Source organism: Terrapene carolina, unplaced genomic scaffold, assembly GCF_002925995.2.
Source record: "Terrapene carolina triunguis isolate 2854851 unplaced genomic scaffold, T_m_triunguis-2.0 Scaffold428, whole genome shotgun sequence".
Taxonomy (NCBI): Eukaryota; Metazoa; Chordata; order Testudines; family Emydidae; genus Terrapene; species Terrapene triunguis.
In genome coordinates, this window is record NW_020664779.1 from 233,091 (window position 1) to 256,276 (window position 23,186).

General features: G+C 42.4%; 1 protein-coding gene across 1 annotated transcript in view; it reads left to right on the forward strand.

Moving 5' to 3' along the window:
- The first annotated feature begins 4,487 nt into the window (after positions 1 to 4,487).
- The window catches only part of NEK11 (NIMA related kinase 11), a 171,641-nt gene continuing 152,942 nt past the window's right edge, over positions 4,488 to 23,186 (forward strand). Inside the window, exon 1 of the mRNA XM_026658338.1 lies at positions 4,488 to 4,657. Within this exon, the coding sequence (XP_026514123.1) occupies positions 4,488 to 4,657 (170 nt within the window). The remainder of the gene's footprint in view (positions 4,658 to 23,186) is intronic.

A 23,186-nucleotide genomic window follows, 5' to 3' on the forward strand; every position in this document is an offset into this window, starting at 1 on the left:
GGTACTTGGAGCGGGACCAGCACCGGTCAGGCCATGGATGCCCTGAAGTGGGGGCAGGGCCACGGCTGGTGCAAAAGCAGGGACCATCTCAGTGGCCATTCTGGACACCGTGGGTGTACCACCAGGCCCAGGGTGCACAGTCTAAAGCAGGGGTTTCCAAACTTGGTTCGTGGCTTGTTCAGGGTAAGCCTCTGGTGGGCCGTGAGACACTTTGTTTACCTGAGCGTCCGCAGGTACAGTCGCTTGCAGCTCCCAGTGGCCGCGGTTCGCCGTTCACGGCCAGTGGGAGCTGCGGGCCATTGCAGGCATGGCTCGCCTCGGCCTACTGCTCGGGGCACGACAACTTGAATTCAGTGGTCACAGTGCTGAGACAGGTCCTCGACCCCCGAGCGGTGTGTGGAGGAGTCCTCTTCCACAGCCCACAGCCTTCCTTGTCCCTGGTTACGGACACGTCAGCTATGGGATGCGGGGCACATCTGGGGAACCTTCAGACACAGAGCCTGTGGTCACAGAATGAGCTCTCCCTCCATATCAACGTCAGGGAGCTAGTGGCAGTTCGCCAAGCCTTCCAGGCCCAACTGCAAGGATGCTGCATAGCTGTACTAACAGACAACACCACAGCCGTGTTTTACATTAACAAGCAAGGGGGAGCCCGTTCCTCCCCACTATGCCAGGAGGCCTTTAGACTGTGGGAGTTCTACATAGCCTACTCCGTTCACATGGAAGTGTCCTTTCTCCCAGGAATTCAGAACATGCTGGCGGACCGCCTCAGTAGATCCTTCCACACTCACGAGTGGTCTCTCCGACCGGATGTCATACACCCCATCTTCCAAAGGTGGGGGTTTCCCGAGGTCGACCTGTTCGCCACCCAATGCAACAGGAAGTGCCAATCATTCTGCTCCTTCCAGGGTCGCAGCCCGTGCTCCCTCATGTACGCATTCCTGCTACCCTGGAGAGGTCACCTGCTCTACACCTTTCCTCCATTCCCTCTCGTGCACAAAGTCCTGCTCAAGATCCGTAGGGAGGGGGCAAAGGTGATTCTGATAGCTCCAGCGTGGCCTCGCCAGCACTGGTACACCACGCTGCTGGAGCTGTCGGTGGACATACCGGTCATGTTGCCTCTCCTCCCCGACTTACTCACTCAGGACCATGGTCGCCTCTATCATCCTGACCTACAGTCCCTCCACCTCATGGCTTGGAAGCTTCATGGCTGAACCCCACGTTGCTTCTGTGCTTGGATCAAGTAAGACAGGTCCTGCTAGGCAGCAGGAAGCTGTCCACCAGAGCCACGTATCTGGCAAAGTGGAAAAGATTTTCATGTTGGTGTTACCAGCACCTCAGCCCCCCTCCAGGCGCCGGTACCTCTCATCTTAGAGTACTTCCTGCACCTGAAACAGCAAGACCTGGCGGCCTCCTCCATAAGGATTCACCTTGCTGCCATCTCAGCCTTCCACCCAGGTGCGTCTGGCCGCTCGGTCTTCACCAACCCTATGGTTGGTCACTTTCTCAAAGGCTTGGACCATTTATATCCTCAGATCCCTCAGCCTGTCCCTGCAGGGGACCTTTACCTGGTCCTTTCAAGGCTCATGGGGCCCCCGTTCGAACCTTTGGCCACATGCTCCCTCTTGTATCTCTCCTGGAAGACAGCTTTCCTGGTTGCCATTATGTCGGCGAGACGCGTCTCTGAGCTAAAAGCCCTCACCTTGGAACCGCCTTACACGGTTTTCCACAAGGATAAGGGGCAATTCAGACCACACCTGGCCCTTCTCCCCAAGGTGATGTCCAACTTCCACACCAGCCAGGACATTTTCCTACCTGTCTTTTACCCGAAGCCTCATGCTAGTACCCGGGAGTAGCAGCTACATTCCCTCGATGCCTGAGCCCTACATCGAGCGCACTAAGCCATTCAGAAAATCTAAACAGCTATTCGTAGCAGTGGCGGACCGCATGAAAGGCCTCCCACTCTCATTTCAGAGAATATCCTCCTGGATCACGTTCTGCATCTGCACTTGTTATGAGCTGGCCAAAGTGCTGACCCCAGCTCTCACCACACACTCCACTAGGGCCCAGGCCTCGTCAGCAGCGTTCCTGGCCCAGATCCCGAAATAGGAAATCTGGAGGGCAGTGACTTGGTCCTCAGTTCATATCTTCACCTCTCACTACGCCATCGTCCGTCACGCCAGGGACAACATGGCTTTCGGTAGAGTGGTGCTACAATCAGCATTCCTTAACTCCGACCCCACTGCCTAGGTAAGGCTTGGAAGTCACCTAATTGGAATTGATATGAGCAATCACTCGAAGAAGAAAAAACGGTTACTCACCTCTCGTAACTGTTGTTCTTCGAGATGTGTTGCTCATATGCATTCCAAACCCGCCCACCTTCCCCTCTGTCAGAGTAACCGGCAAGAAGGAACTGAGGGGACGCCGAGTTGGCAGGGTATTATATTGAGCGCCATGAAGGCACCACTCCAGGGAGCTCCACAGCCGACCCGACGGGTGCTGCTAGGGGAAAAACTTTCCAACAGCTGTGCACACAGTGCGCACACACCTAATTGGAATGGATATGAGCAACACATCTCAAAGAACAACAGTTACAAAAGGTGAGTAACCATTTTTTCTTTGTGTGAAGTTGAACTCTTATGTGATGGTAATCGGTCTTTCAACTTCCTCTAACCTCTGTTGATGCTCCATCCTGATTGATCAGAGAGAACTGATGCATTTGCAGCACTTTTGTTCAAAATGAAGCAGGGTGCACAGTACAGAGATTGTTTTTTCGTACTCCAGCATAACCAGTGTCTTGTGCAGGTCTCACCATTTGGAAGAGTTTTTGTCAGCAGACAAGTAGGGAAAGCATGATTATCAGCATCTCGTGGAATGTTACTTGGAATTTCAAAACAGCTAATTTGAAGAAAAGATTGCATTTGGGCAGCATTGCTCTTGTCAATAATTCCAATGTCAGTCACAGTCAAACCTGTAGTACTCATGAATTGCTCTTGCTGCATAAGATCTACATCTTCCTGTTGCTGTTGAGTTTCTTGATCATACACAGGATCTTCTGCTGCATCTGTTACTGTTGGCACATCTCCTTCTTGACTACTGTCCTCATGTTCAGGTATCGTTGAAATATCACCTGTTGCAGTTGTGGAGTTTTCATTATCTGTAGCATTGTTTGTTGGGTAAGGTGTGTTTTCCAGTGGTTTGAGAAATGAAGTTATTGGCTTTGAGCTCTTAGCTGCTGCTTCACTCAGTTGTTTTCACCGTCTCTTGCTTGCACTACTTTCAAATCTCCTCTTCATAGTGATCTATCTGGTCAATATGTAGCCTATCCACACTTGAAATATTCTGCTGTAAATAAATAGCTTATCTACACTAGAAATCTTCTACTTTAAACATGTACACAAATGCTGAATGGTACACAAATGCTGAAAAGACTTAAAATGAAGGAAAACTAATTAAGAATACAAAATGAAACAGTCAGGCAGGTTATTATCTTTATCACTGAATAAAAACTCAAGCACGCAAGGTATAATATAACAGGCTGAGCTGAAGACAAAGGGATGACATATATATAGTAAACACAGACATGGATACAGACAGAGAGACAATGTCCAACATTTCAAACATGTGTCCTCACGAAACTCACTGTACAAGATTGTCCTCAGAAATTTTCACCTTGAATCTGGGCCTATAGCCTACGAAAGCCTATGATGATGGCCAAGCTACCAAGCTAGGGCTCAACCAACCAACCAGTCACCTCTTTTAGCTACCATATGAAGATAATAATGAGGAATTCTCGCACATAAATACTTCCTTAGTCAACTAGACGTAAAACTATAAGGACACTAAAATGTAACAATTCTCTACCTTTCAACACGCACTTGATCCAGCACCAGCCACTAGTAGTGGTTAGTTTATATAATCAGCTGATCTGAGAGGACACGTTCATCACGGTCTAATCTTATGCCATCAGAACCGATATATTTTTAGTAATATGTATGAACATTTTAAACTCTTTAATATGACAAAATCTATATCAGTTAATTAAAAAATTATGTCTTTTACTAAATCACATCTCTTATTTGCTTAACTTTGCAGCTCTAAGCTGAGAGAATGTGTCATATCTTAGTCCGATAGTGATGCGCATAAAAACAAGTTGTGAAACGTATCAAATGCCAAAAAATTAACAAGTGTCTACATTTAAGCCCCCCTTTGAGCTTGAGGCCCAGGCCAAATGGTCCTCCTGGCCCACCCTTTGATTGGCCCTGAGCGTTTGATAGGTTACAAGTTGATGGCTTGAGGTGTGGTATTATAATTAACAGCCTGAACATCTTGGTAATACTTTAGAGTATTACATAAAATCTAATCTATTTTTCTGTTTTAGGTGGTGTCCTGTGAACATCACTGGAAGAATAGGAGCATTACTAAGGAGACTTGAATTTGAAAGATACGTTATAGATAAATAAATGTGATCTCTGTTACATGGAGCAATGCTGAAATTCCAAGAGGCTATTAAACATGTCAGTGGTTCTGCACCTATTTCCACTTCCTCTGAAACCTTGATTGCAAGAAGATATGTTCTTCAGCAGAAACTTGGCAGAGGAAGCTTTGGAACAGTCTATCTGGTTTCAGACAAGAAGGCAAAACAAGGAGAAGAATTGTAAGTAAGCATCATATATAGTGTGTTGACTCAGTGTACTTGAAAAAAAAATTGGTCCATATTTCTAAATTTTGTTTTGTTCCTTTGTATCTTTTTTTGTCTTCTTTGGTGTCCCATTACCTCCCAATTTGGTATTACCTGCAAATTTCATTAATACACTGTTTACCCTATCTTCACTGGTGGTGCTAAATAGGCTGGCACTGAACCTGGCATTCCATTAGATACCTTCTTTCCAACTCAATACATTATTGTGTAGACTTCTTCAGTAAGATTTCAGTCTATGTGATGGTGGTCTTAACCAAGCCAGTTTTAACTGATTTTGTAAGTTAAATTTTCTGTTTATCTTCCATATATATCCCTCCTATCCAATGTATCTAAGTTCTTCTCAAACAGTAAAAAGAACTCTATCAAATGGATTACTAAAATCCAGATACATCTAGGGTTAAATTCACACCAATCTCTATCCATTACTTAAATGCCAGTTAAACAACTTATATGAAGCTTAAGTGGTATATAGGGTCTTGTGCTAATTGAACAGGGGTTAATTTTATCCCTTCTGTATAAAATGTCGTTTGTACATTCATGTCATTGAGAAGAAGCAATGAGAAGGCATATATCCACCATAACAGTTTTCCTTTTGTTCAATGTACCAAAACTGCTTACTCCTGACAATAAAGGAAAATAATGTGTTCCACAAGATATTTCTTGAGGAGGTCTATTAAAATCTGCACCACTCATAATGCATTTCCATTCCATGCTTAGTGACCTTCATGAAAATATCATGTTTATTTACTTGAATATTAAAAAGTTGTTATAAAATGCAAAGAGAGAGATCCCCAAAAATGATACAGTTCAATTGATGTGATATCTAACTCTGTAATGCTCCATCCAATTATACGTAGCCTTTAACGCAATCAAGCTGGGCAAGAAAAGAACAAGGTAAGAAGATTTCAGAATTCCTGCTTCTCTTTTGTGGGTCTGTCCCCTTCAGGTGACTTTCCCCAGGGTTTGTCTAATCTATCTAGGTTTTTATACCATGCCCATCACTTTAGTGATGTAGTCCGGATACCAGCATAAAGACTCAGTTAGATTGTTGGAGGGAACCTAAGAGAAGCTGGTAGCTAAACCAGCAGGAAATACAGAAGAAGACGTTTTCTGGTTTTGATGATAAAATTTGATGCCTGCTTGTCTAACGAGAAAGGAGAGGTAATGACTATAGAAATAGTAAAGTGAAAGCTACCATGGCTACTGTACTTTTAATTGATAAAAATTTTTTTTTATTTAGTCTCAACAAGTCTTAATTTTGTCTCTACCTGAAAATGGACAAATTTTCATCAATTTATTTTATAATCTCAATAGGATCACAAAATATCACAGACTTAACACTTCCAAGGAATGTTAACATTTCTGCATGTGAAATCAAATTTGGGTGCATGTCTAATATTATTGGATGAAATTTCTTGTTGTATAGAACTATATTCTCATCACTCTGACAATTTTAGAGACAGGGACTTTAAAAAGTATCTTTTCCCTGTAATCTAGAACTGTGTGTGTCCATTGGGCTTGATACTGGTTGCTTCATGTCTGACACCTCAAATGGATAATTTTTTCATCCAGAAATAGGCTCTTTTCCTTAAGCTTGGAACCACTCAGTAACCTATGTGAGGAATCAAATTTTCCATGATGACTTGGACATTGGCTCAGAAGGTAACATTAATGTTGGTGTAAGAGGTCGGACTCACCCCTGCGGCGCCTCCTGCTGGTTACTCCGGGGAATCAGCTCAATCCAGCCCGGAGCGCTCTCTGCAGGCCGGTGATCCACCTTGTCACTACTGGCTCCCAAAGACTGTAAGAGGTACTAATCCTCTACATCTTCTGTTGGAGAATTTGCTTCCTGGAGTCACTCCCTCCTCCCCCCAACCCCATTGCTTTAAATTGGTCCTGGACATGTGAGGCATTGTGTGTGGGTCCCCTGCAGAGCCCTTACCTTTGGAGAACTCCAGATACTGGGTAAATTATCTTCCTTACCAAAGTATGATGAAGCAAAACATTTATTAAATCCCAAACTAGCAGAAATTGCTAGGTCTGAGGAGCCTCAAGTGAATGAAATGACTATTTATTATTTTCTACTAGATTTATGATAGGTTTAGGTTTGAGGTGAGTGGTTCAGGGGTACTACTTCTTTAGTGAGGTTTCACTATAACTCTGGTATAATCCCTACTTCAGAGGTTCTCAACCAGGGTTCTGTGTTATTATCGTTCTCTTTCCTAATGGTTCCTAACACTGTTAGCTTTTTTGACTGTTGCTGCACACTGAGCGGATGTTTTCACAGAACTGTTCACAATGACCCAAAGATCTCTTTCTTGAGCGGTAACAGCTAATTTAGATCCCATCATTTTTTATGTATAGTTGAGATTATGTTTTCCAATGTGCATTACTTTACATTTATCAGCACTGAATTTCATTTCCATTATTTCCCAGTCACTCCGTTTTGTGAGATCCCTTTGTAGCTCTTCCCAGTTGGCTTTAGACTTAATTATCTTGAGTAATTTTGTATCATCTGCAGACTTTCCTATTTCACTGATTCCTCCCTTCCAGATCATTTATGAATATTATAAAAGCAGCACTGGTCCTAGTACAGATCCCTAGGGGACCTTCCTATTTACATCTCTCCACTGTGAAAACTGACCATTTATTCCTACCCTTTGTTTGCTGTCTTTTAACCAGTTCACTGATCCATGAGAGGACCTTTCCTCTTATCCTGTGACTGCTTGGTTTGCTTAAGAGCCTTTGGTAAAGGACCTTGTCAAAAGCTTTCTGATCTCTGGATCACCCTTGCCCACATGTTTGTTGACTCCTGAAAGAATTCTGATAGATTAGTGAGGTGCTGGAACTAGGGGTGCTGCTGCACTCCCTGGCTTGAAGTGGTAATAATAACCCAAATACATGGTTTCTGCCTTCAGCACCCCCACTATAAAATTTTTTTCCAGCACCACTGGGTGAAGCATGATTTCCCTTTACAAAATCCATGCCGACTCTTCCCCAACACATCATGTTCAGCTATGTATCTGATAATTCTATTCTTTACTATAGTTTCAACCAATTTGCCTGGTCCTGAAGTTAGGCTTACTGGCCTATAATTGCCAGCATTGCCTATAGAGCCTTTTTAAAAAATTGACATTACATTAGCTATCCTCCAGTCCTCTGCTACAGAGCATGATTTCATATTTGAGTTCCTTCAGAACTGTGGGGTGAATGCCATCTGGTCTTGGTGACTTATTACTGTTTAATTTATCAATTTGTTCCTAAACCTCCTCTCTCGACATCTCAGTCTGGGACAGTTTCTCAGATTTGTCACTTAAAAATAATGGTTCAGGTGTGGGAATCTCCCTCACATCCTCTGCAGGGAAGACCAATGCAAATAATTCATTTAGCTTCTCTGCAATGGCCTTGTCTTCCTTGAGTGCTCCTTTAACACCTCGATCATCCAGTGGCCCAAGTGTTTGTTTGACAGGTTTCCTACTTCTGATGCACTTAAAACACTTTTTGCTGTTTAGTTTTTATGTCTTTTGGTTGTTGTTCTTCAAATTCTTTTTTGGCCTGCCTATTTATGCTTTTGTACTTGATTTGCCAGAGTTTATGCACCTTTCTATTTTCCTCAGTAGGATTTGACTTCTAATTTTTTAAGGATGCCTTTTTATCTCTACTCAAGTCTTTTACTTTGTTGTTTAGCCATGGTGGCAATTTTTTGGTACTACCTACTAATTTTTTTATTTGGGGTATACATTTAATTTGAGCCTCTGTTATGTTTTTTAAAAGTTTCCATGTAGCTTGCAGGCATTTTACTCTTGTGACTGTTCCTTTTAATTTCCATTTAAGTAGCTTCCTAATTTTTTTATAGTTCCCCTTTTTGAAGTTAAATGATACTGTAGTGGGGTTGTTTGGTATTTCCCCTTCCACCCCAAGGATGTTAAATTTAATTACATTATGGTCACTGTTACCAAGTGGTTCAGCTGTATTCACCTCTTGGATCAGATCCTGTGCTCCACTTAGGACTAAATCAAGAATTGCCTCTCCCTTTGTGGGTTCCCGGACTAGCTGCTCCACGAATCAGTCATTAATAGTGTCTAAAAATGTTATCTCTGCATCCCGTCCTGAGGTGACGTGTACCCAATAAATATGGGGATAGGTGAAATCCCCCATTATTATTGAATTTTCTATTTTTATAGCCTCTCTAATCTCCCTGAACATTTCACCATCACCAAACTAATCAGGTGGTCGGTAGTATATTCCTACTACTGTACTTTTATTAATCAAGAATAGTATTTCTGACCATAGAGATTCTAGAGTACAGTTTGATTCATTTAAGTTTTTTACTATATTTGACTCTTTCTATGCATTCTTTCACATATAGTGCCACTCCTTCACCAGCATAACCTACTCTGTCATTCCTATCTGTTTACAAGGCAGGTAATTATGCATGCTGCATTCGTGCAATAAATTGAATAGCCCTCACTGTGCTGCTAGACTTCTGCCTGCATTATTTTTACTCTTGTAGCTTTTTGTTTTTGTTTTGATTTTTGTTTTTTTATGTGTGGGATGTTTGTTGGCCTAAGTTTAGAGAATGTTAGGTATATCTGTGTCTCTCACTCCCTTTCTAAACTCCTTTGCAAAACTCCCCTGTTCACTAGCTCCTCCGGTCGCTTAGGAGTTGGCTTTTTTTAACTAGTGTTCTCCCTGGGTAGTCCCACTCCCTGGTTAAGGGCTGCTAAAGGAATTAGGGGTCAAAGCCTTGTTAAGAAACTACTGGACAAGCAGGCCAGTAGGCTCGGCATATGGCCTCCCAAACAGGTTGCATTATAAACTTCAGTCAAGCAGGCACTCTGCAAGCAGCAGGCATACAACAAACAAATGAACAGACAACAAACTCACCCCAAGGGTCACGTAGTCATTCTTCCTTCACTTAGAGAACTCTCTTGCAATGTTTCATGTCAGTAAAGCAATCTCTCTCCTTGGTAACAACAGAGCCAAGATGCTCTAATGAGTTGATGAATTCAACTTCTTGTCCATCGATTACAAGTGGGTAGAAGTAGAGGTCCATCAGCCACTTTCATCAGTTTGGTCTTCTTCCAGTTGACCTGAAGACCAAGTTTACTTGCATCTTCCATAAATGTATTCAGTACATCGATGAGATTAGTTCATCAGGATTCAGATATAGCTGTGTCATCTGCATATTCCAGGTCTGTTATACAGAAGTCATGCAGTACCACCCCCAGTATGCAGTTAATGACTGCTTCCATCGTTCAGTCAATAACAATGTAGAACAGATCAGGGGCAGCCACATGCCCTTGACAGACACTTTTGTATTCGAACCAATTTATATTTTTTTCCTTGTGAGCCCTTTTACTGAGAAATTTAATTTACAATAACATCAGCTGTTTATTTAATGGGATCATCAATTGACTGCAGCATTTCAAACATTGCCTAGTCTTTGTAAGAGAAAAAACGGAATGTGCCATTTAATTCTATTGATGTAAAAGTACAATAGTTATGTATTAAATTATGGATTCTTATTTTTATTTTATTACTTTTTGTTTTGACTTGCAGCATTTAGCAACAGTTAATAAATGTAAACGCTTGTAGCTATCTATCTTGTGATAAAGTTCTGCAGTTCACCAGTATATCACTTGGAGGCACCTGCGTATTGCAGTTATTCTCCTTAGCTGCAGCTGAACTTTAATTGTAAATTAAACAGTAGATTCCCTTAACTTTCTGTCAATTACAAGTGCAATAGGTATAATTTCAGATACAATGAAAATAGCATAACTTGAATGCAGCATTCAAGATGGAAAATATTAATGTAAATTTCTCATATTACAGGAAAATATATTGCATGAAAGTTCAAATATTATTCTAGGACAGAATTTATCTACAGTATTTAAGAATGTTTTCCTTCGAACACAGCTGATTTTGTAAGGCAGTAAAGGTATTAAAACATCTAACAAACCTTTCTAAAATTAATCTTTGTGCTAAATGCACCCATGTTGTGGTCCATACCCATGCTCTGTGAGCATTTTGATGAATCAAAGGAACTGAGTCACATAATCCCCCAAATTACATCTCCATACAGTATGTTTATTATTTCATAGCTGATTCAGGACATGGTGATATATGGATGTTAGAGAAAGTATGAAATCAGCTGGAGTTTGCTAATGCAAATAATGTTCAGGAAACATACTTTGTCAACCCATGTAGTGGTCTAAATCGCTGTGGGAAGAACACAAAATAACTTTAAGAACAGAAATTCTCGAAGAGAACTGAACCTCAGCTGTTGATGCATCTGGTTTGTAGTTGTTGTTCAAGCATATCTTCTGGATTTTTCTTTAGCACAATGCCTAGAGAGTGATTTAACAAAACACTAACATTTATAGTGTTGTTTCAGTGACTGCTCAGAGTAACTTTTGGATGGGACTAGGCAACAATTTTGCGGGATCTGTTACCCCTCCCTATCTTCTAATGGCTTTTGTTCATTATGATTATAGAATTCTGCATGCAGCTGGCATATTATCTGGAGCACACATAAAGTTAACTGACTTATTTTAAATAAAAATGTGTGTGGAGATGGTCAGATCAGTACCAGCCTCCTGCTGCAGAAGTGGATCCCAGGTGCTTGTGCTTGTGTGTGTGTGTGTGTGTGGGGGGGGGTCAATCCATATTTACTAACAGTTATAAAAAGTTTTCTAAGGGTCAGTTTTCTAAATAAATGTAGATTCCATAGGCTGCTAGGTCCCCAGCCATTGGCTTTGTGTGCTTTCTGGTGAACTTTAGTACTTACTGGGAGCTTTTTACAAGCGTAAATGAACTGAATTGTCACGATAAGCAACATTTGCTTTGTGCATGGACCCTGTCTTCGTATATGTTTGGCTTATATAAAATGTTTGTACTGGCATTTGGTTAGTGTGTGAATATAACTATTACAGCAAAAATTATATTCACATGTGGATGCAGTTATAGTGGTATAAAGGTGCTTTATACTGGTATAGTTTACTCCCCTTCCTGTACCAGTGTAGTTACAGTGGTATAGCTGTTGTGTGTAGACAAAGCCTAAGAGTCTGGAGGCAGTTAGTCTTCCAGCTGCTGGAGAGCTTTGTGAATGATGGTCTCTCTGCCCTCACTTCTTGCCATTTCCACAGGTTTCTCTGTCTCTGCCTTTCTGCCCCACTACAGGGATTCTCTACTCTTGAGCAGGCTTCCTCTTCAGCTACCAAACCTTATAGAATATGGGGCTGGCTTCAGAATGCCAGCTGCTGCTCCCTGGCTATCTCTCAGCATCAGGCAGAATAGATTAGCAAGAGCTGCAGGGGGGCAGGATTGTAACTGGCTTTAGGTGAGGCAACCAACAGGGGGTGGAGAAGAAGCTGCTGAGCAGGCAAGAGAGATGCTGTTGTCTTACTGTCCTGTACTGCTACTGCCTCTTCCTGCTGTGTCTCATAAGCCTGTGACTTTGGCCAGCACTGTAGTTTCTAAGAACTGGTTGGTAAAACGTGGGCCTGCCTATGTGAAACCAGGGCTGGTGGTTATGATGGTTATGAAAACTATGTATTAAATGCACCCATAAACCAGGACATGCATGCATTCAGCACAAAGATTAATTTTAGAAAGTTTAATCCCTGTGACGGGCTGGACTAAGCCCTGAGGCCCCCTGTTGGAGGCCTTGTGGCCCCGCCACACCCTGCCCTGGAAAAGTGCAGTGGAGAGGTCCTCCGAGCTGCCTAGAGTGGCTGTGTGGGAAGCAGCCAATCAGGGCCCAGCAGGCTAGTATAAGAAGAACTGCAGGACCAGAGTGAGTTCAGTTCCTTGCTAGAGCTGGAGGGCTTCTGGATGGCTGCTGGGACTCCACAAGACAAGGCCCTGCGGTAAGGGTGAAGAATGTGCGAGAGCCATGGGGAAATGACCCAGGGAATTATAGCAGCAACACAGTTTATCTAAAGGGACATTGCAGACAACCTGGATTTACAGACTAGTGTTTATGAAAAATCATACCAATAAAATATTTTAGTCCACTCTGAACCATTTCCAAAAGTTTCTTGTACAATGTGAAATATCTGACAACAAAGGGTAAAGGTTTGGGCTTGCCCTGAAGAGTGGAACCAGACTAGCTGACTGGCTTTTTGTATGAGAGGGAACTGAGCTAGCAGGGTAAGGGAGTTAGGCTTACGAAATTTATTGGACAAAATGGCAGCATGACAAGGTGAAGCACACCTACCCACCTGCAGACTGGCTGAACCCCACTGTATCTGTAGAGGTCATCTGGTGTTAAAACCAATTATTCATCAGTTGAAGAGAGGAGTAGAGACTAAAACAGTGACACACTGTCTGGTGGGGGGAGGGTTTTGACTTAATTATTTTGTCTGTTTGGGGTATTGATTATTAGGGTCTGCTGTCCGTTATCTATTTTTTTTTTAAACAATTGTGGGTAACTTCTTCCTCCTTTCTCCCAAACCTCCAAAAATCTGCTGCTAGCTTGATGGCAAAAACAATCAGACACCTGTGAAGCAGATACAATAGCTGTACAATATGTATGAATCTGCTGAGCTATTTGCCATACTGTCCCACATCTCTGTTGTTTTACTTGTAGAGTGTTGGCAGGGAAGATGAAAGCACAAAGGATATCCACTAGATGGAGAGTGTGTCCTGTGTGGAATTAAGGGGCATTTTATTTCATTTTCACTGTTCTCTTTATGCAACTTTCCCCCCAAGAAATCTCCTGATTTAGATTATTTGTCTTTGATTCTGTGAATCATAAAGTTGTAGACATGATAAAGCATCATAATCTCCATATTTTCTCTCTTTTTACTTCTAGTCAATATTTTAGGTTTACTTCCGATACATATTTTCATAATCTTGTTGTGAATTATTCTATATTACATATTTCTCTTGAAACTACAGCAGTAACGTTGTCGGTGATCATGCTACAGTTTCTGCTGCTTTACATATTAATGTCTAGCACTGTAATTTAAATTGTAACTGAATTACTAGCAACAGTTTTCTAAATCAGTGCATAAGAAGTAAAAAGCCTGTGTTTTGAGAGAACTGGAAATGTACAGTGATCAAATTTGCAGTACTTTATACAGTTTATATAAAAAGAGACTGTCAGCAAATGTTTATTAACCCTGTGGTAGGGTCATAGTCTCACTCCTGCTACTTCTGTCAGAAAGGCAGAGCAAAGTCACAGAGAAGGGTGCACAGTGGATCTGAAAGAAGAGGACAAATAACAAAAGATGCTGGCAGTTCTGTGCCAACACTGAATATATAGTGCAGTTCCAAGTGAAGTATCGCAACTGCACTGACCTACCTGCCATGTGCAGTATGGAATGATCTTTCTTCTATGAATTTCATTGAGAGGCTGGAATACATGATCCTTAACCCAATACTTTAGAAGCTTCAAATGGAAAGGCTTGAAAGTGAATCAGAACAAGATTGAAAGGGTTAGAATGAAAACAGATAACCTGTATGTGCTTCTGTATCATTTGTTCTCTATGTGACCCCAATGTGACAGACAGGAAAGTTAGGTTTCTGTATGAAGAGCAGTAATATAAAAATCTAGCATTGTACATTAGATTCGAGAATCGAATCAAATAGAATCCTATTTGCATATCTATTTTGATTTTAAAAAGTATAAGCAACTAAAATTTTTAATTACAAATATATGCTTAGAAAATTCCATAATAAAAAGTAGGTAAGAAGCATCATGGATTATTACTCCTGATGTGCAGATAACTGCAGTTATAAACGGCAAAATATATGTGGGATGTTGCACTCTATATGATTTTATGAAAATATGCTAATGTAACTGGAATATGCTTCATGCAAAAGGTCTCTTGTAAGGTATCAGTACAAAGCTTATAATCTACTTAGTGTGGTCATCCTATTTGTATAAATGTACCAATCTTGTATCTGAAACTAGAAATATAACTCTGAGGGCCTATTGTAATTTATGCAAAGTGTGGGCCATTAATGGTGGTTTGGAATCTTGAAGACTCCCATTAACCAGGACAATTGACTGCAGATGGCTCTGTTTTACCTGTAAGTCTTCCTGTATACCTGTGTGCTGGCAAGGGGATAATGAAGTCTTACAGTGACATGTGATCATGTCACGTGAACTGGAATCCATCTTTAACCTGGTGTCTTTCCATTGAGAAGGAGGGGGTGAGAACCCAGAGAGGGACAAAGGATTCCCGCCTTATGCAAAAGGGTGGAACAGAACAAAGCGGAGGGCTATCATGAGGAATCCCCTAGCTACCACCTGAGCTGGAACAAGGGCTGTACCAGGGGGAAGGATTGTGCCCAGACTAGGAAGGCATCCAGTCTGTGAAAGAAACCTATTGAAACATCTTTCAGGGTGAGATATTATCTGTACTCAATTGTATTACTGTATTAGGCTTAGATTTGCGTATTTTATTTTGCTTGGTAACTCACTTTGTTTTGTCTGTTACTACCTAGAACCACTTAAATCCTACTTTCTGTATTTAATAATCACTTTTTACTTATTAATTAACCCAGAGTATGTAATAATACCTGGGGGGGACGGGACGGACAAACAGCTGTGCATACCTCTCTATCAATGTTAGAGAGGGCAAACAATTCATGAGTTTACCCTGTATTATACAGGGTAAAATGGATTTATTTGGGTTTAGACCCCATTGGGAGTTGAGCATCTGAGTGTTAAAGACAAGAACACTTCTATAAGCTGCTTTCAGTTAAGTCTGCAGCTTTGGGGCAAGTAATTCAGACCCTGGGTCAGTGTTGGAGGAGACGGGAGTGTCTGGCTCAGCAAGACAGGGTTCTGGGGTCCCGAGCTGGCAGGGAAAGCAGGGGCAGAAGTAGCCTTGGCACATCAGGTGGCAGCTCCCAGGGGGCTTCTGTGATTCAACCCATCACAATATGCTCAACTGCTGATCTTATATCTAAGTATAGAATAGGTATGAAGTATTGCCAACATGGCACACATGATCCTATGTGGCTCTGAAATACCAGTACCTGTATTATGCTATGTCATGTTCAACAATATATTCTAATGTGGAGTGACTCACTCCTTGCACATTGAGTTAACTGGTGTATCAAGTTTTGTAATTTATTGGTTCATGTTTATATCTGGCTTCTAGAATTTTGCCTTCTTTTTTATTTATTAGATAATACTGAAATACTTTTCACTTCTGCAGTACTTCTCATCCTATAGTTTTTTAAGGTGTAGGCTAAACTAGAAAATCACCATGTTGCTGTAGACTGCTGTGAGCAACAAGTGTGGCTAAACACCTGCAAGTTTAGACTAGGAAAAAACATTGACTGCATACATTTTCTAGTTTTGATCAGGCCAATTTCACTTTGGCCTGGTCACAATCTTCTTGTGCCCCCAAATAAACATCCATACAATGATCTGTGCACATGTAAGCTCTAAGTGACTTTTCCTAGGTTGCACAGGAAGTCCCTGACCAACCCAGGAATCGAACCTAAGATTCCAAATTCATGTCTTGTAGTTAAGGCACTAGTGGAGTTGCACCTGCTTACACCAAGTCTGACTTTGACTTGTTTTGTCACTTAAAAGAAACAAACCAACCTCCTATTCATGTTGGGGTTACATAGACTTGCCTAGTATATCTTTGTTTTTTGTTTTGTTTTGTTTCTTTTACTTTGACGATCTGTGAAACTTAGGCCCTGTCTACACTGGCAAGTTTCTGTGCAGTAAAGCAGCTTTCTGCATTGTAACTCCTGAGTAACACTGCCAAGCCATTTAGTGCGCAGAAACTGTGCAGTTGCAGCGCTGTAAAAAAAAAACGGCCCCAACGAGAGGCATACAGCTTTTTATGCCGGGGGTACAGCACCGCGGTGCCAGTGTAGATACCCTGGTCGATTACAGCGCTGTGACTGGCCTCCGGGAGATGTCCCACAATGCCTGTTCTTGTCTCTCTGGTCATCAGTTTGAACTCTACTGCCCTGCCCTCAGGTGACCAACCGTCATCCCCACCCTGTAAACTCCTTTGGAATTTGAAAGTCCCGTTCCTGTTTCCTCGGTGATGCATGCAGTGGTGTTAGCGCATCTTTCTAGGTGGCCAGGCCTGCTCCACGCACCAGGTAATTCCCCCACTTGGAGCAATGCCGAGCTGCTGGACCTCATCAGCATTTGGGAAGAGGAGGCTGTCTAGTCCCAGGTGTGCTCCAGCTGTAGGAATTATGATACCTACGGACAAATTTCATGATGCATGATAGAAAGGGGCCATGACCAGGACACAGTGCAGGGTCGAAGTGAAGGAGCTGCAGAATGCCTGCCACAAGGCACGGAAGGCAAATTGCGCCCATGAGCTGCCGGTTCTACAAAGAGCCGGATGTGATACTTGGTGGCAACCCCACCTTCACTGTGAAGGCCACTGTGGATACTTTGGTGGCTCGTGTGCAGAGGTGAAAGTAACATTCAACAGTTACCGGTACAGGGGCTGGCTCTGGGCCCCCGGAAGGGGCGGGGCCTTGGGCGGAAAGGGCAGGGCTGGGGGTCAGCATCCCCCAGCCAGCCCATCCACACTGCCTGTCCCGCGCTGTGGTAGCAGCAGCGGCAGCCAGAGCCCTGAGCCCTTTTAAATCACCAGCCCCGGTGTGGCAGTGCTTTAACGTCGGCTGCGTACGGGCTGGTGCTGGCGGCCACTTTTTACCAGTATGCCATATCGGCCCGTACCAGCTTACTTTCACCCCTGCTTGCGTGCCAGTCGAGAGTGGACCGAGCCAGGAGGAGGAAATCTTGGACGGGGGGAGACTCACATGCAGAGGACGACTCAGAGGTCAGAGATGCATGCAGCCAGGAGCTCTTTTCTATCCCAGCGGAGGCTAGCCAGTCACTGGTAAGTGGATTTGATTTTGGTAATCGCTGAAGCGAGTTTTTGGGGGCAGGAGAGTTGCAGAAAGCAGGGTTGTCTGTATGCTCTGTGTACCACCACATGCCTAGTCTGAGCAGTGGAACAGGCTGTTGACTGACTCCCTCACTTCATGGGAATCTGCCTCAGAGATCTCCAGGAAACTCTCATGGAGATACTGGGCAATCCACTGCCACAGGTTCTTTAGCAGAGTTGCTTTGTTTCTTGCCCCATTAATGGTAACTTTCCCGCACCACTCTGCCGTCAAGGAGGGACCATTGCTGTGCACAGGTGAGCTGCATAAGGGCCGGGGCGGAAGCTGCAGTCTTGGAGATTGATTCCCTGATCACCCTCAGCAGCGAGATCTTCCATAATGAACCCAGGCTGTGGAAAATGTGAGGACAGGAATGATTATCAGCCCCCTACGCCCCCCAGAGCTGGCTCTCCCCAAGAGCCCAGTGTACAGTAGGGTCCAAGAACACTGATTTACCCTGCCCCTGTGGCTGCTCACCATTTTGGGGGTCTTGTGGCTCATGTGTGCTTGCCTGGGTCAGCCAGTTAGTTACAGGTATGTGAATACTGGCTGTGTTTTAAATTACTGAATCAGTGTTCTCTGTGTTGCAAACAGTACTGTTTCTGTAAAATGTTGCATTTTGGCTTCACAGAGATGACCTTGGGAGCCCAGCCTCCCTCTTTGTTATCGGTAGCAAAATAGTTGTGCAGAATTCGAAAGCGGCCACGAAGAACTAAGGAGGACTTTCTGTGTGATGTTATGATACACTCCATGGCCCAAAAACAGGAACTGAAGGAGTGGCAGGACAGCAAGAAGAGGGACCGAAAGGAGAATGCGGCATGCCAGAATGAATCCACAGAGCAGCTCTTAAACGGTATGGAGCACCAAACGGACACGCCCCGGGCGATACTAGCACTGCAAACCGCAAAACTCTTTCCCATGCGCCCCCCAGACACCGCCCACACACTCTTATCAACCTCCTGGCTCCAGTCTGTACCCACAGCATTCCACTCCTCCCCCGTCACAGTCCAGCACTGCAGACTCTCAGTTCCCACTGCACTCAACACCCACCCCTCTGCAGTTTGACCCTACTGAAGTACAGTACCCAACGCACTGTACTCCAAAGGAGAAGGTTGGATATGATCCCTGGAGTAGCCAGCTTCCACAGTGCAATTGCCACGCGCTTCTCCAATGCCAGGCCAGCTCTCATTCTCGTGTCCTTGGGCCGCAGGGCTGGGGCGAGCTCATCGCACAGTCCCATGAATATGGCTTTCCTCATCCAAAAGTTCTGCAGCCATTGCTCATCATCCCAGACATGCACGACAATGTGATCCCACCACTCATCATCCCAGACGTGCATGACAATGTGATCCCACCACTCAGTGCTTGTTTCCCGAGCCTAAAAGCGGTGTTCCACTGTGGTCAGCACCTTCGTGAATGCAAGCAATCTCGTGTCGTAGCTAGTACGTGTGGCGAGATCAATTTCGTACTTCTCTTGCCTTTGTAGTTTAAGGAATAACTCCACTGCCACTCATGACATGTTAGTCAGAGCGAGCAGCATACCAGTCAACAGTTCGTGATCCATTTCTGCAGACTGAAGAGGCAGAGCGCGCAGTACACAAACTATTGAAAGATGGTGCCAAATGTGAACAGAACCACAGGGATTGGTGGGATGCGAAGCAATGCATCACGGGGCATTGGGACAGGACTCAGGATGCCCCACGACTCCCTCTGCCTTCCCACAACTCTTAGCAGCAGAAGAGGAAGAGATGCTCTGTGCGATAGCTGCCCGGAGTGCACCGCTCCGAATACTGCCGCAAGTATGAACATGCTATTGCTCAGGCAGCTGAAAGTGTGAACACACAACAGCGGTTTCGCTTCAGCGCTCTGAGTGGCACTGAAACTGCCGGCGCTGTAACTCTGCCAGTGTAGACATACCCTTAGTGCTGTGCACATTTAGCCTAAAGGCATTCTTTGCTACTCAGTCATTTTTCTAGCCCAAGCATATGCTGCAGTATATATTACATAATAAATAATAATCTTTTGAATGTATGTAACACCTTCTATATTTTCATCTGTAAGCAATTTGTAAAACTATGAAAATAAAGAATTATTATCCTCAGTTTGTAGATGAGTGAACTAAAACTGAGAGGTTAAGTAAATTTTGCCCAAATTCATACAGCATATCAGTGAGAGAGCTGGGAATATAACCCATGCCCTTCCTCCAGAAATCATTTCTTGGAGTTGACAATTTGCTAACTGTCACTATGTCTCTAATTTGTCTTTGTTTAGATTGTAAACTCTTCCCATATGTTCATGCAGCATCTACCACAATGGGGCTTAAACCTAATTGGGGCCTTTGGGTGCTACCTCAAGATTGGATAAGATTACTGAAAATGTGGTGGCAAGGAAACCATGAAGTCACATGTAGTTTTCAGATTTTTTTAAATCTTTAAACTTGCTGCTTTGTTTTTAGGTCAGGATATAGAATGAAGACTGTACTGGACACATTGGGAACAACGTGGGATGGATATATGTGCTTCCAGTCAATCTGGGGATTCATGGTATCAGTTTTATTGGCAAAATTAGGATTGAAGTGTACTAGAAGCTCAGACTAGTAAATCCTTAGTCTTTCTTAAAAACTTTCTCACACTCATCTCTTGAAGTCCAGGTTTTTTCTTGATGTAAAACATCAGGAAGAAGTTTCAGCATTGTAGCTAGATGAGGAATGATGCTTCATAGCAGGAAGGAAACTAACTGACATACGTTTTTGGGACCAGGGTGTCATTGTTACATTGATCTCTAATGGTTCCTTTTGAAGACCATTGGCACTAGTCATATTTATTGTCACCTACAAAATGCAGGAAAAAATCCACATTCTTATGAGATTCTTGAACCATAATCCTCCAATATTTACAAGGTTGCATTTTTTTTTAGATTTCTGAGAAGTTTACTTTCATTTTTCGCAATCATTAGTACTGTATTGTTTCTTGATGATCCACTCAAAATCAGATCCACAGCCTTCTAGAGCAAGAGCTTAGTGCCAGCATTTAAAAATAAATATGGTGATATCAATGCAATCTCTTCTTACATCACTTTTGTTAGCTACTCCTGGGATTCCTCTCCCTCCGACTCCCCCCCAAGATAATTCCTTACTTAGCCTATAGCTGAGTTATTTATTATAGTTAAATTACTTTATATATCAATGTTCCTGTGATATCAGTGGCTTGCTATACAACTGTTGACACTGGGAAGACAGTGGATAATGAATGTCCCAATCAATTGTATGAAGAGGAGCTTTGGGTTAAGTCTCACTATTTCATAACCATGCATGGACAAGCAACAGAAGTACACAGTAGGCAATAGGGATTTTTACTTCATAAATATTCAATAGGTATTAATATGTCCCCTTGGTGGAAGGCATATGCTGAGAAGTGCCAAACACCCTGCACTGTTCCTGCATGTGGTAATTGTGGGGTGTCGGCTCAACTTCTGCCTCTGACTTGCATTATACCATTAACCTAGACTCATGCTATGATTCCTTGGAAACTGTGCACTTAGCTGAATAATTTATTACATGACTTTTAATTATTTATGGCTTCTTATTACAACTGAAATAAAATCTAAAGGTGGAAGAGTTCTGTGACTTATGAATATCCAAGAGACAATTGGCAGATTGCTGTGTAGTTAAGTCCCTGCATTTGCTCCTGTTTGTTTCTCTGAAGGTATTCCAAAGAGAACATTCATCTCAACCTGAATCGATTAAAACAATAACAAATGACTTCCTGCTGGTTGCACTGCATTTGTTCATCTAATCATGCTGTTTGCCTTTTCTCCAGCCTCATTTAGGCCTAAATATAAAAATTATAAAATAAAATAGGAACTGTGCAGGTCATCATAGGTTTATGAACAAATAATCTTGTCCATGCTAGAAAGTGAACAAGAGAACTGTACCGACAGAGCTTCCTTAACAGGTCATTATTTTTAATAAGCTTTTTTTTATTATACAGTATTTTTCACTTATTTCAATCAGGTGTGTTCCTTTTACTTCAGCGAAAATAAGCAGTTAATCTTGCTCTGTATATCATCACCATAGTGCATATTACAGTAGTTTAGCACATAACTGCATATAAGCCAGGATTTTCAAAAGTGACTAGTGATTTTTGGCTTCCTAACTCTTAAAGGGTCCCAGTGTTCAGAGAGTGGGTGCTTAGCATGTTATGAAAAAATCACATCCATTTTGGGTGTTTCATATGGGCACACAATCACAGGTCATCTGAAAATCTTGGTCATGATATTAGTGGATAGGATTTTCAAAAGCACTTCCTATTCAAAGTTAGACTAGTCAGTGGAACTTGGGGTCCCAAGTCACTTAGGTGCTTTTGAAAATCTCATGTAATAACAATGTCTAACATTCTTAATTTTATTCTTTCTTGAGCTCTTTTATTCCCTTTTAGCACATTCAGAATTTTACCATTCTTGATTAAATGGCAACTTTCTACTAAAGTTATGTGAAGTATCCAAATATATCTGCCCAAGTTGATTAAGGAACCTAAGGGAGTAAAGTGCCCAACTCCCATTGAATTGGGAGATTTGGGCATCTTACTCCCATAAATTTATTTGAAAATCTGAGTCTAAATAAAGGGTTGGAATGAATTATATCAGTATAGCCCGCTAGTGCTCCTATGTAGGCAAGTATCAGAGGGGTAGCCGTGTTAGTCTGAATCTGTAAAAAGCAACAGAGGGTCCTGTGGCACCTTTGAGACTAACAGAAGTATTGGGAGCATAAGCTTTCATGGGTAAGAACCTCACTTCTTCAGATGCAAGTAAGGACTTGCATCTGAAGAAGTGAGGTTCTTACCCACGAAAGCTTATGCTCCCAATACTTCTGTTAGTCTCAAAGGTGCCACAGGACTCTCTGTTCCTATGTAGGCAGTTTGTCACATTTGTAATTAAATGTTTTTCAAGGTTTCCATAGGTTACACCAATAGCATTTATTTTTGGTTGGCAAAGGTCAGCGTTTTGGTACAAAAGATCCTACTTGAATTCGGTTTAAAAAAAACCCAAACAGCTAAAATATCCATTTCACAGTTTTACAATTACTAAGGTATATGTGCACAAACAAAAATAAAAAGTGTATTTGTTTGAGATAATTTTGAAAATCTCCTTAAAACTTGTAAATTTATTTTTTAGTGCAGTAGTCTTAAAAAGTGTGCTGGATCTGTTAAACAAACAAAACCCTTTTTGAAACTGAATATGGCCTTAATCCTGCAAACACTTACATGCCTAACTTCAAGAATTAGGACAGTTTGAGTGGCTCTTTGCTTCTCCCCCTGGCTAATCAGAGAGTTTCTTAAGGAAGGAGAAGTAATCAATGGCACTACCTAAGGGAAAGCCAGCCTGTAATTGATCAGGAAGGGAGACCTAACATTCCAACATACCTAGCCCAGCCTGCCACCCTTGTGTGGTTCTTTGGGAGGAAGTGGTGGTGGCTGACCTGAATTTTCCTCAACATTAAATATTGTAATAATTTTTATCAATATTCTTCTCAAGTCCAGGCAGTGATAATGCTTCATACAGTTTGAATTTTTGTGGATTTTTTCCTTCTCTGAGA